A 12,833-nucleotide genomic window follows, 5' to 3' on the forward strand; every position below is an offset into this window, starting at 1 on the left:
AAATATCCCAAATTATGGCTTTCCACCAAATTTTCCAATCCCGTCATCTGTTCCAAACTATAATCCATATTATGGATCCATGATGCCATATTCATCTCAACCACCTCCTTATTCTTCTACTCCAACGGGTAATGAAAGTGTTCAAGATGTTAGAGAAATTGAATTTCCTGGATTTTCTACGCAAGTAACTCTTGGAGGGATGAACAGTGCTGAAGCCACTCCAAATACAGAAGATTCAACTCCAACTCGCCGGAAAATCCCCAAATGGACAACAGAGCAAAATTTGTTGTTATTGAGTGGATGGATTAAATATGGAACAGACAGCGTTGTTGGTAAAAACCAAAAAAGTGAAGCTTATTGGGGTAAAATTGCTGACTACTGTAATGAGCATTGCTCATTTCATCCTCCTCGCGACGGAGCTTATGCAGAAATCATTACAACTACATGAATCAAAAACTAGGTAAATGGATTGGTGCTTATGATAACGCCAAGCGTTTACAACAAAGCGGCTCGTCGGAGAATGATGTACTGGCAAAAGCACATGAATTATATTCAAGTTCTACAAAAGGCCAATTCAATTTAAGGTCAGAATGGCAAGCTGTTCGTGATCAACCACGTTATGGTAGTCAAGTAGGAGGGAACACTGGATATGGGAGCAGTGGATCGAAGAGATCCCGTGAGAGTGATGCAAGTGATTCCAGTTCTGTAGGATCTGTTGCTCGTCCAATGGGGAGAGATGCAGCTAAGAAAAAAAAGGGAAAAAGAAAGGTAAGGGCGCAACTTTGGAAGTAGTCAACGAAGAGTGGAATGAATTCAAACAATTCAAGATGCTAGAGTTGGAACGATTGGACAAAATATCCACGAGGCAAGAGGAGGCAAACCAATTAAAGAAGATGAAGATGTATTTAAAGCTAAGTGAAAAAGAGCATCTTGATGACCAAAGTAAAGAGTTGTTGGAGAAGTTGAGTCACGAACTATTTGGAAATTAACTATTCTGAACTGTCTGGTTTGGTTATGTATTTTCTATTTTAATAATGTGTGCTTGTTTCGATCTGCTTTAATAATGTGTGATGTCTCTTTGTGTTTTAATAATGTGTGCTTGTTTTCTTCTTCTTTAATAATGTGTGCTTGTTTTCTTCTTCTTTAATAATGTGGGTTTGATTTCTTCTTCTTTAATAATGCGTGTTTGGCTCTTTCTCCGACAATGTAACCCATTACTTTCGACTTTTATCAGAGAATCTAATCCAATTTGTTTTCTTCTTCTTTAATAATGTATATTTGGCTCTTTCTCCGACAATGATATCCGTGACTTTTGGCTTTATCACAAAATCTAATCGATATCTATTAATTAAGTAAATGTAATGTTTGTTTGGAATCCGATGATATCAACCACTCAATTTCTTATAAATGAAACCTCATTCTTTCATTTTTGTATACCAATAACACAATCCACATCTTACTAAAAAAATATCAATAACACAATCCTCAATGAATCCATCTGATTTTCCTTTTGATGTTGAAGCTTACAAACGACAGTCAGAAATTGAAGAAAGATACATCGTGAACCGGTTTAGAGAGTGTCGAAACAAAATAGAAGAAGATTATCCACGTCGTAGCACGAGAAAATACTTCAAGAGAGATCATGTAGCCGCGAACCAAAGATTGATTGACGACTACTTTGCCGATCGACCTACATATGATGATGCAATGTTTTGTCGTCGATTCCGGATGCGAAAACAAGTTTTCCTCCGAATCGTTGGTGACCTGTCAAGCAGTGACAACTACTTCACCCAACGAGTTGACGCAGCCAATAAAGAAGGTATATCCCCACTAGCGAAATGTACCACAGCTATGCGAATGTTAGCATATGGTATGGCGGCAGACGCGGTCGATGAGTACATTAAAATCGGAGGTACTACAGCATTGGAGTGCTTGCGTAGATTTTGTAAAGGAATCATACATTTGTATGAGCAAGTGTATCTCAGAGCTCCAACTCAAGATGACCTCCAAAGAATTTTGCATGTCAGCGAGATGCGGGGGTTTCCGGGGATGATTGGAAGTATTGATTGCATGCACTGGGAATGGAAAAATTGTCCTACGGCGTGGGAAGGTCAATTTACTCGAGGAGATAAGGGAACCACCACTGTTATTCTTGAAGCAGTTGCATCTCATGATCTATGGATATGGCATGCTTTTTTTGGGTGTCCAGGCACATTGAACGATATCAATGTTCTAGATCGTTCACCAGTGTTCGATGATGTTGAACAAGGAAATACTCCAAAAGTGAACTTTTTGTGAACCAACGCCCATATGATATGGCATACTATCTAGCTGATGGTATCTATCCTTCTTATCCAACTTTCATCAAATCAATTCATCTTCCTCAAAGTGAACCAGACAAGTTATTTGCACAACACCAAGAAGGATGTCGGAAGGACATCGAACGTGCATTTGGAGTATTACAAGCTCGATTTAAAATCATTTGCGAACCAGCACGTTTGTGGGACATAGCCGATTTAGCTATGATCATGCGGTCATGTATTATATTACATAATATGATTGTTGAGGATGAGCGAGATACATATGCGCAACATTGGACTGATTATGATCAGTCTGAGGCAAGTGGTTCTAGTACATCACAACCATTCTCTACCGAGGTGCTACCTGCTTTTGCAAATCATGTGCGTGCTAGACGTCAATTACGGGATTCAAATGTCCATTATGAATTGCAAGCAGATCTAGTGAAACACATATGGGCAAAATTTGGGATGTTCCGTGATTAAAGAGGTTTTTAAATTTGAAGTTTTTAAACACAAATGTCCGTGTGTTTGTATTTCCCGAATTTGAAGTTTGTGTAATTTTATTTGTTTTAATAATAATAATTTTTATTTTTGTTATATTAAAATATTAAGAAAAAATATAAAATTAAATTAAAAAATAATAATGTAACTTTTATTAATTTTAAATTACTATAAATCTGTTGTTATCAAATTAAGTAAAATGAAAATATAAAGTGAAAATAGTGGGGTAAGGTGTTGAATTTTATCAAACAAAACCATTGGAGAGGTTAAAATTAATTTGGGTGTTGAATGATTAGGTTGAAGAAAGAGAAAATGATGTGAAGTGTTAAAAGTTGAGGTGGAGGGCAGTAGCGGACCCAGGAAAAATACATACCCAGGTCAATATTTTTTTTTATAAGCAGTTAAATATTTAAACACACAAAAAGGAGACCATTTATGTAGTATAGTAGAATTGAACCTAGGTTTGGGGGTGTCAAACTACTAAATAAAACCAACTTTGCTACAAGAATTTCAGTACTTCATGTGCAGAAAAACTTTATTTCAACATTTTACCAGGTCACTTGACCTGCCTAACCACTACATGGGTCTGCCTCTGGTGGAGGGTGTTGAAAAAAAAAATACCATTGTATATAGTCTTATAGTACCTTTCTATGTATGATGCCTAAATCCAAAGATTGAAGTCAAAGAGTTCCTGTTTTGATAATAATCTCTAAACTAGGTTTTCACTCGCGGTACACCGCGAGACTAAATTATAAATTATTGTATTAATTTTTAATTAATAAACTTTTATCTAATTAATTTATATTTTTGTTTAGAATGCTTTTTTTCTTCTTACGTTTTATAAAGTTTAAAACCTAATTACAATAAATTTGTTATTAGATAGAATATAAAATTTTAAAATACTTAGTTTTGTTTTCAATAATTAAACAGAGATATATGTCTATATGGTATGTTAGTGTATTTTTTTATGTATATACAATTTTTTTTTTTGGAATATTAAGAATATGTTATAGTATGTGTAATGTTTTGTATTTCATATACCTAATAATTTGTAAGTTAATTTTCTAAACTATAACTACAAATCTATAGTATATGAAATAAAATAATAGTTTTAGTATTAGTTCTATAGTCCAAACCCACCATGCTAGGCGGATCACGCAGCATATTCAAAAAATTTTAATCGGTAAAATTCATCATATGAAACCCGTGAAAGTAAAATATAGTATGTGAGGCTACAAGTCATTCACTTTCTTATAAAATAAGAAAATAAAATCATTATACATTTGCAATTATGTTTGTTACCTTTTAAAACACTTAGTTTCTATAAAAAAAATCGGATACAAGTGAAGTTAATTTATTTATTAAATTATTTATTTAATACCAATGACATGTTTGTAAATAGGTTCTAACTTCAGAATTTATTTACTAAATGTCTCAAAAAATGTATATATATAGATGAATTGCAAAAAAATAGATAAAATTCAAGCAAAATCTGATTTAAGCTAAAAAAATAGTCCTTAATGGTAAAGCAAACCCACATTTTGATTGGTTGGCCCTACACAATACAAATCCTTTGCCGACATCAAATAATCATAAAATAAAACAAAAACAAAACAGAAAAACAAAAACAAACAACAACCATAACTTCTGCCACTCTGTTTTGTTCGATATCGTACCTATCAATTAATTCGATTTTGATACCTCCCAAAGTCTACTACCCATTTGTATACTTTTTAGCTCAACAATTCTAATTACTTACACTTTCGTTTTTTTGTTTTTTTGGTTTTATTTACTTACACATTTATTTTTTGGTTAAAATTTACTTATGACATTACAAATTACCAATTTTTAAAAAACACTCACCATCCGGGACCGGGATCGGGATCGGGATCGAACTAGTATCTCGTTATATTTAAGTTTTTTTTTTTTCTGTTTTCAATTCGGACTTTTTTTGTAAATTCATTTACAATAAAAAGCTACAAACCATATGATATGTTTAGAATTAAAACTTCAACGAGTCCATACAAATTGTAGCTTTTATTTTTCTGTCGCATTATATATTGTCTGCGTATTGATAATTTAGTTGGGAACTGGGATTAACGATCTCTGAGTTTAATATATACTAGATGATTCCCCATACAACGCGTGGGTTGTGGTGTAGTTGGCATTTTCTTGTTTTTTTTGGTTTTTTGGTTTTCTCTTTTGTATTATTTCGTTTTAATTAGGCATATACGGGCTTTGCCGTCACTTTTATTTATACACTATATATTTATACCATTTCGTTTAGATGTGTATAATTGTGGCGTTTATTTTTTATGAATTATGAAGATGTTGTTTCTTGCTTTTGAGGATCCAATCTTATCATTGACTGATATTGTTTCTAATACATTTATTGTATTATAGATCTTCTAATTAACTGCTTATGTAAACCCTTCATACGTTGATGTTGCAATAATAAGTTATTTTTTAAAAATAATTATCTTCCGTGTAAGTGATTATGTTTGTATGCCCATGTTTTGGTCTAATATCAATAAGACCGTTTCTGTTTTTCTTTAGTTGGCTTTGAAACCAATATTGAGTTAAGCAAATAATGGGTCGAATTATGGTGTTAATAAGTAATATAAATTCTTATGTATATATATTGTATATATGTGACTATAAATTTAGCTAACTAAAAAATTATGTAATATTTAAATACAATCTTGAACATATATATATATATATATATTTATTTGTGGGAGGAATGTATGAAATTATTGGATAGAAGTTATTTTTGAGTTAAATGACCTTTAATGTCTTTAAAGTGAGTTAAATATTAATAAATTTTTATATGTGTCTTGACTTTTTTTAAAAGGAATACCAAGTGTTTCCTTCCAAATTTGAAGTGATATAGTATTTTAGTTTTCTTATATGATTTTATGAACTTCAATGTAAAAGTTTTTCAAAGTAATAAGTACACTCACTGATTGAATTATAAAATTTGGAGAAATGTTTATTTCGTTTAATCATCTGCTCTTTTAAATAAATTAAATAAGTATGTTGTTATTCCTACAAATAGGACAACATATATTATAGTTTAACCATGGAGTTAAGCAATGGAAATGGAACTTGTGATTGCAAGACAAAATGCTTATATGTTACACATTGATCGTTTAAAAATGAATAGGAACATCTAATTCTCAAATAAAGTTGATTGTTTTGTTAAAACCAACATATGTGAATTTAAATTTAACTATGCAAATTTAAAAAATAAATATGAATAGATTAGAAAGGCAAGAAATATAAAAGAAATATTTTTTTATATAAATAAAATAAAAATTGAAAACAATGTTAAATATATATAATACTTTCTACATTAAAATATAGAATCAAACTCTTACAAGTTACAACACATATGAGATATAACAACATTTGATATTGGTAGGAGAGGAGGAGAGAATGTTTACTATAAGATGGTAATCCAAATTAGATAATGGAGATGAATCTTTAAAAAATAGAACAATGTAATATCTATATATATATAATACTTTCTAAATTAAAATATAGAATCAAACTCTTACAACACATATGAGATATAACAACATTTGATATTGGTGGGAGAGGAAGAGAGAATGATTACTTATAAGATAATAATCCAAATTAGATAAAGGAGATAAATCTTTTAAAATAAGAACAATGTAAAATATATATCATGTAGTCTCTAAAATTAAAATTTAGCATTAACAATTTACAATGATATTTACTTTTTTTTTACAACCCATACAACAAAAATAAGAAATCAAAAATAACAAAAAAAAACGAAAAATGATTTGAGGTATTGTAGAAGAGAATGAGAGAATGTGAAAATGAGATAGTAAAAGAATGTCAATATGAGAGAATGATAGATTGAGAGAATGCTTATTTATATGATAAGAAATGATGGAAGTTACATTTAGAACTATGGAGTTACAATAGTAATTTATTGTGTTTGAATAAAATTGAGTGGTAGAATATGATTAATGCATAATTTATTTTATTTTCAGTTATAATTTTATTTTAATGTGTGAGTTAAATGTATTGTGTTTATTGGGTCGTAAATATTGTTTAAAGCAATTAGAAAGCAAAAAAAAAAAATTAGAAAACATTAAATAAATCAACCAATAAGGAGATACCAAAACCTTACTTTTATATATATGATATATTGCTTTAAACTTTGAAATGAGAAATATATTATAAACAATAATTTTACATGAGAAATATATTAATTTAGCCAACCAAAATATGAATATAAGTTTAGCCAACCAAAATAAATAAAAAATATTAAAATTTAACCAAAAATATTTTCTCTTGAAAGATAAATAAGTTAGTAGGAGGAATGAATTAATGTACAATTATTGGATAGGAGTTACATTTAAGTTAAATGGAGTTACATGTCTTTAGTTATAAATAAATATTTTAACTTTTTATAACTTAAAATAAAAGGAATACCAAGTGGCTGAATCAAAATTCACATGATTTGGTTGTTTGTTGATATAAACTCAACACTTACACATAATATTTCAAAATAAAAAATATTACTTTTTAAGTGACAAACTAAATTAGTTTTCTTATAAAATTATATGAATTCTTCAATCTCAATAATTTTTAAAATCCCAAGGATAACTTATATTTTTTTGGTTTTCACTCATCAATTTAATTTATAGTGCTAGATTTCATACTAATGGTTTCATCTTTAGAGAATTTAGTGAAATGATATTTTTAAAATTATATTTTATTTTTATATTTAAGTTCCAGTTCAATATGTTTTGTTTTTTGGATCATTTTTTATTTTGATTAAAGACACAAAAACCAATTGTTTAATTATGTTCTTTTTGTTTTCAAAAAGACACAAAAACCAATTGTTTAATTATGTTCTTTTTGTTTTCAAAAACCTCAAATCATAAGTATATATATATATATATATTATATTGATCCATGCAGATTTATCAATTGGATCACAAAATAAAATAGTCTTTATAAATGGATAAATGGATAATTATATTGATCTTTAAATATTATATTATTAAAATGATACATGAATATGTGAGATAACCAGAGACATAATAGATAATTATATATGGATCATTTCAACTTTATGATCTTATTTTTTTTTTGTCAACTCTTTATGATCTTATTGTATGGTGAATATTGCAAGAAAGTATGAAAATAATGACTTATAAGATGTTAATACAAAATAGAAAATGGAGATAAACATTTTAAAAGATTAAAATAAATATATAAGATATACATATCATACAAACTCTAAAACTAAGCTTTTACAATGATATTTGATTTGATTTTTTATAACCCATACAATAACAATAACAAAAAAAATACAAAACAAAACAAAACAAAAAAGAGATTTGAGAGTAGTGGAAGAAGATGAAAGAATGAAAAAGTGATAGACTAAGAGAATAAGATAATGAGTATTTATAGGAAAATAAATGATCAAAAATTACATTAAGAAAAATGAGAGTTACAATTCTAATTTATTGTTTTGTTTTAATACAATTGATTAATACAACTTAGTGGAGAAATAAAATTAATGCATAATTTATAGAGAGAATTTATATGATTTCAGTTTTATATTATGTGAGTTAAATGTGAAAATTAATTGGTTATAATTTTTTTTTTGTTAAAATTGCATTGCCAAGTGGACCAATGGACCAATAAGAAGAGAGTGAAACTCTACTTTTATATATATGATACCGACATACCCTATGTTTTAGATGTTGATTTTTCCGACTTTAATATCATCACACTAAAGACATTTCAATAATAAATCCTCATCGCAATCAAATAAATATATAGTTATTTAGATAATACAGCTGGCTCGTCCCATTGCTTCTTACGTCCACCAATTACATTGTTAAAGCAAACTCATTAGAACGTTCATGTGTGTGTGACTTAGTTGGAGTCGACATGTGTCTACATCTACGTCAAAAATCGATTAGCTTTAGTAAACTATACTATAAATGTTATAAAAATATCTACTTCGTTACATAATAAAAAGGATCTTATGTGCCACGTGGCGTTAGTACATCCATCGAGTCACTTCTACGACATCTTTTATAATCAAGTCTTCCAAACACATTCATCATACATCACCAATCTCTCTTCTCCTCTCACATCAATAATTTTCAAACTTTCCTCTCTTCTCCGAAGTGATCTTCCGGCAAGTAAAAAAGATGAATCTCAAGTCGTTTAGGAGCGACCATGGAACCCTTCATTCTATGATCGGAACCGATTTCAACGAGCTCACTATCGCTGCTAAGAACCTAGCTGCCCACACCTTCACGCTCACTGGTTTAGGCTTTGGTACCTCTGTCCTCGAATGGGTTGCTTCTATCGCCGCCATGTAATAACCTTTACTCTCTTTCTCTTCCTTACTCTCTTTCTTCGTTTCTTGGTGTTGATCTTGTTGATGAGTGTTTTTGATGTAATAAAATGCAGATACTTGTTGGTGTTGGATCGAACCAATTGGAAAACGAATATGCTCACATCACTTCTTATTCCTTACATCTTCTTCAGTGCTCCTTCCTTGATCTTTGGTATTTTCAGGTATTATAAATACGACAAAAGCAAGAGAGACTTTGTTTGCTTTGATCATGTTCTTTAAAACCCTAATTTGTTTCTGAAAACTATACAGAGGAGAAATCGGTAAATGGATTGCGTTTGTAGCTGTTATTGTACAACTCTTCTTTCCTAAACACGCCAAAGGTTTGTTTGTGTACTTTATTATATTTTCACTCTCCATCACAACAAACAAACAAAAAAGACTTTGATTCTGATTTGGCTTATCTCTGTTGTTCTGTGTTATTAGAGTACTTGGAATTACCGGTGGCTTTGGTTCTGATCGCCGTCGTGGCACCTAATTTAATTGCCGGCACGTTCAGAGACAGTTGGATTGGTTTAGCCATTTGCTTAGGAATTGGATGTTACTTGCTTCAAGAACATATTAGAGCTTCAGGTGGTTTCAGAAACGCCTTCACTAAAGCCAACGGTATCTCCAACACCGTCGGGATCATTTGTCTCGTTGTCTTCCCCGTTTGGGCTCTTATCTTTTAAGCTATCATTTCAGAACTTTTCAGTTTCTTTTTCCATTAGTTTTTATGCTTCTTCCATGTAAGAGTGATTGCTTTGTATGATTCTGTCTCTCCTAAATCGTAACTATCAATGAATGTGATTTGAATAAAGAATTGCTTCAGAAATAAGATATGGTCATGAGGTGTTAGTGTGGATTGAATCTCCCCTTGCCAACATTATAGCTTTAATGGGTAATATTGTGTCTTACATTGTGTACCACAAAACTCATACTACATTGTGTCACCCATTGGTTTCCATGTGATTTTGTCATTTACCAACGAAGCACAAGTTCTATCTTTCTTCCTCTGCTCTTAGCTTGAGTGATTCAGCCATTTCAATAGCCAACAATGCAGATGTTTTTTCATCACCTGCTATTCCATACCCGTCGATGAAAGCTCTATATGTCTCTTGACTCGGCTTAAAGCCTTTCCCCACCATCTCAGCCTGAATGCTCAATGCTCTCTCCATCATTCCTTCTTCACACAACCTCTTTATCAACAACTCATAACACTTTCGACTAGGATAAAACTCAGATTCTCTCACCGCATCCTTAACGATCTCCGCAGCTTCAACAACCCTGTCTCTATCCCTATCACATAGTCCATCCACTAACGCCTCGATGGTTAAACCCTCTGCCTCAAAACTCTTCCTTTTCATCTCCCTATAAACAACCGTAGCCAAACCAACATCCCCCACTTTACAATACCCCTTAACAAGATGCTCATAGGTTAAAGAAGTACACTCAATCCCCTTCAATCCCATTTCTCGAAAAAGCTCCTTAGCTTTCGCAACCTCTAAGTTACCACAAAGCCCACCAATCATAGTGTTATAAGCCACAACATCAAAAACAACTCCTTTCACCTTCATCTCTTCCCATATCTCCTCAGCTTCACTCATCAAACCTCGTGCACAATACGCCTCCATCAAAACACAATAACTATAACCATTGGGAGAACATCCAACTTCATCATCCATTTCTCTCCAAATCCTCTCCACCATCTCAGTCTCACCTTCTCTATAAAAACTCATCATCATCGAATGGAACGTGTTCGCATTCGGCTTAACCTTACCTATCCTCTTCTTAGTACATTCATCTACCTTAATAACATCATCTAAACCAAACACTTCTCTATACATCTTATAACCATTAGAAGCACCTCTACGCCTAGAGACCTCTGAAACCAAAGCGTTACAAGTACTAATCTGTGGATTGATTCCTCTAGACCTCAATTTCCTCATTACCATCACAGCTCCATCGATCTCTTTCGAATCAATACACGATTTTACCAAAAGATCAAACACAAACGGAGCAGACCCACATCGATTGTAACTCTTGATCAACGAACGGAACACTTTCAAGACTCTGTCTTCGTCTTCGTCTTCGTCGTCGGCTAAGCGGAGAGCGAGACGTATGACTTCACTAGCGTGGTTTTTGAGACGAGATCGAGCGAGGATGTGGATTAGAGTCGAGCAAGAACCGACGTCGTGTGAGCAGAGAGAGAAGCGGCGAGTGAAGAGGAAGAAACGGAGAGAGAGGTGAGGGTTGTTGCGGAGGCGGAGGGTGATTTCGGAGAACTGAGAAGGGGTGAATCCGTAAGGGTGGAGAGACCGGAGAGTGGACCATCGGGATTTGGAACGGTGGTGACTTAGGATTGAGACGGCGTCGGAAATTAGAGGATCTGGTGGCGGAGCCGGCGGAGAAGAGACGGTGGTGAAGAGAGCGATTGAACCGGGTTTGGGTTTCCGGGTCGGGTGGATGATCCGCTTTATTAGTATCATCAGTTGAGTTCTTCTTCTGTTCTCGAGTCTCGGTCTTTGATAACTAACTTAACTCAACATACTCCGTTAGTCGTAGTGAATTAGTGATGAGCAAAAATATCACTAAAAAACACTTATGGGTGTGATTGGAAACCAAAAACAAAGCAGCACAAATGTACAGTTTTGATTTTTTACCAATCACAGAAGCTTTACTAAATATCTTTACTTTTAGTTTTTTTGTACCGCTTTTATGTACAGCTCTTTCTTACAGCTTTGCACTATTCACTAAAAGCTTACAGCTTCAGCTTACAGCTTTTCTGTACAGTTTTGGATACGTTACCAATTAGACCCATATATATTTGAAAATATAGAATTTCTTACTACTACCCCTTTTAAAAATACCCCTTCTGATGACCATTTTTAATTATACCATTCTTTTGTTTCTTAAAGACAATTTTACCCTTGTTTTATAATTATACCGACAATCTTATTCGACATTCTCCGTTGTCGATTTCTCCGTCGTCGACTTTCTTCGTCTTCGTCTTCGTTTTCGTCTTCGTCTTCGTCTTCGTCTCTTCTTCTCCGTCGTCATCTATCCTTCTCCGTAGACATCTCTCCTTCTCCGGAGACATCTCTCCTTTTCCGGTCGGATCTCTCCTCCGCCGTTATCACTGCTTCTCCCGTCGTCTTAGTTCTCTCTTTTACTTCGTCGTCTCTTCTTCTCCTATCGTGTAAGCTTGTTTCTGAATTTTAATTTTGATTTCAATTTCAATTTTGTGTTAGCTATTAGATTGTTGTTTCGATTTCAAATTTGATGTCAGAACTTTTTTAGGTCTTAAGCACTTGTTATTTAGATATGTTCGTGATAATAAAGTCCTTTCTTAAATCTTTGGACATCTACTGTTATTCTTTGATATAGTTGTTGGGATCTCTCTTCTTTAAATGTAGTTTTGTAATTCGTGATATTGGTTTGTTTTCTCAGGACTTGTTTGGGTGTACAAATGATTGAATTGTATTCAATATGTGGTTTGTGGAAGTTGAACGACAACATTCATTGGGAATTTGAGATGGATAATGAAAGGGGAGCTTCTTTGATTAACATTGATGAGAATACTAGATTTAGTGAGTTGCTAAAGATTCTACTAGAAGATTTTGACATTGATATTCAGA

General features: G+C 32.4%; 2 protein-coding genes and 1 pseudogene across 2 annotated transcripts; 2 read left to right on the forward strand and 1 right to left on the reverse strand.

Annotated features, from left to right (window-relative positions):
• On the forward strand, positions 1,456-2,783 carry LOC104747410 (annotated as a pseudogene).
• Positions 8,908-10,053, forward strand: LOC104747412 (cold-regulated 413 plasma membrane protein 1). Its single transcript, XM_010469038.2, has 4 exons — positions 8,908-9,177; positions 9,273-9,380; positions 9,469-9,539; positions 9,643-10,053. Exons 1-4 carry the CDS (start codon positions 9,008-9,010, stop codon positions 9,885-9,887), a joined length of 594 nt encoding a protein of 197 aa, XP_010467340.1. The 5' UTR covers positions 8,908-9,007; the 3' UTR covers positions 9,888-10,053.
• LOC104747413 (pentatricopeptide repeat-containing protein At2g15980-like) lies at positions 10,055-11,816 on the reverse strand. The gene has a single exon (XM_010469039.2). It carries the CDS (start codon positions 11,682-11,684, stop codon positions 10,197-10,199), a length of 1,488 nt encoding a protein of 495 aa, XP_010467341.1. The 5' UTR covers positions 11,685-11,816; the 3' UTR covers positions 10,055-10,196.

This window comes from Camelina sativa, chromosome 15, assembly GCF_000633955.1.
Source record: "Camelina sativa cultivar DH55 chromosome 15, Cs, whole genome shotgun sequence".
Classification (NCBI taxonomy): domain Eukaryota; kingdom Viridiplantae; phylum Streptophyta; class Magnoliopsida; order Brassicales; family Brassicaceae; genus Camelina; species Camelina sativa.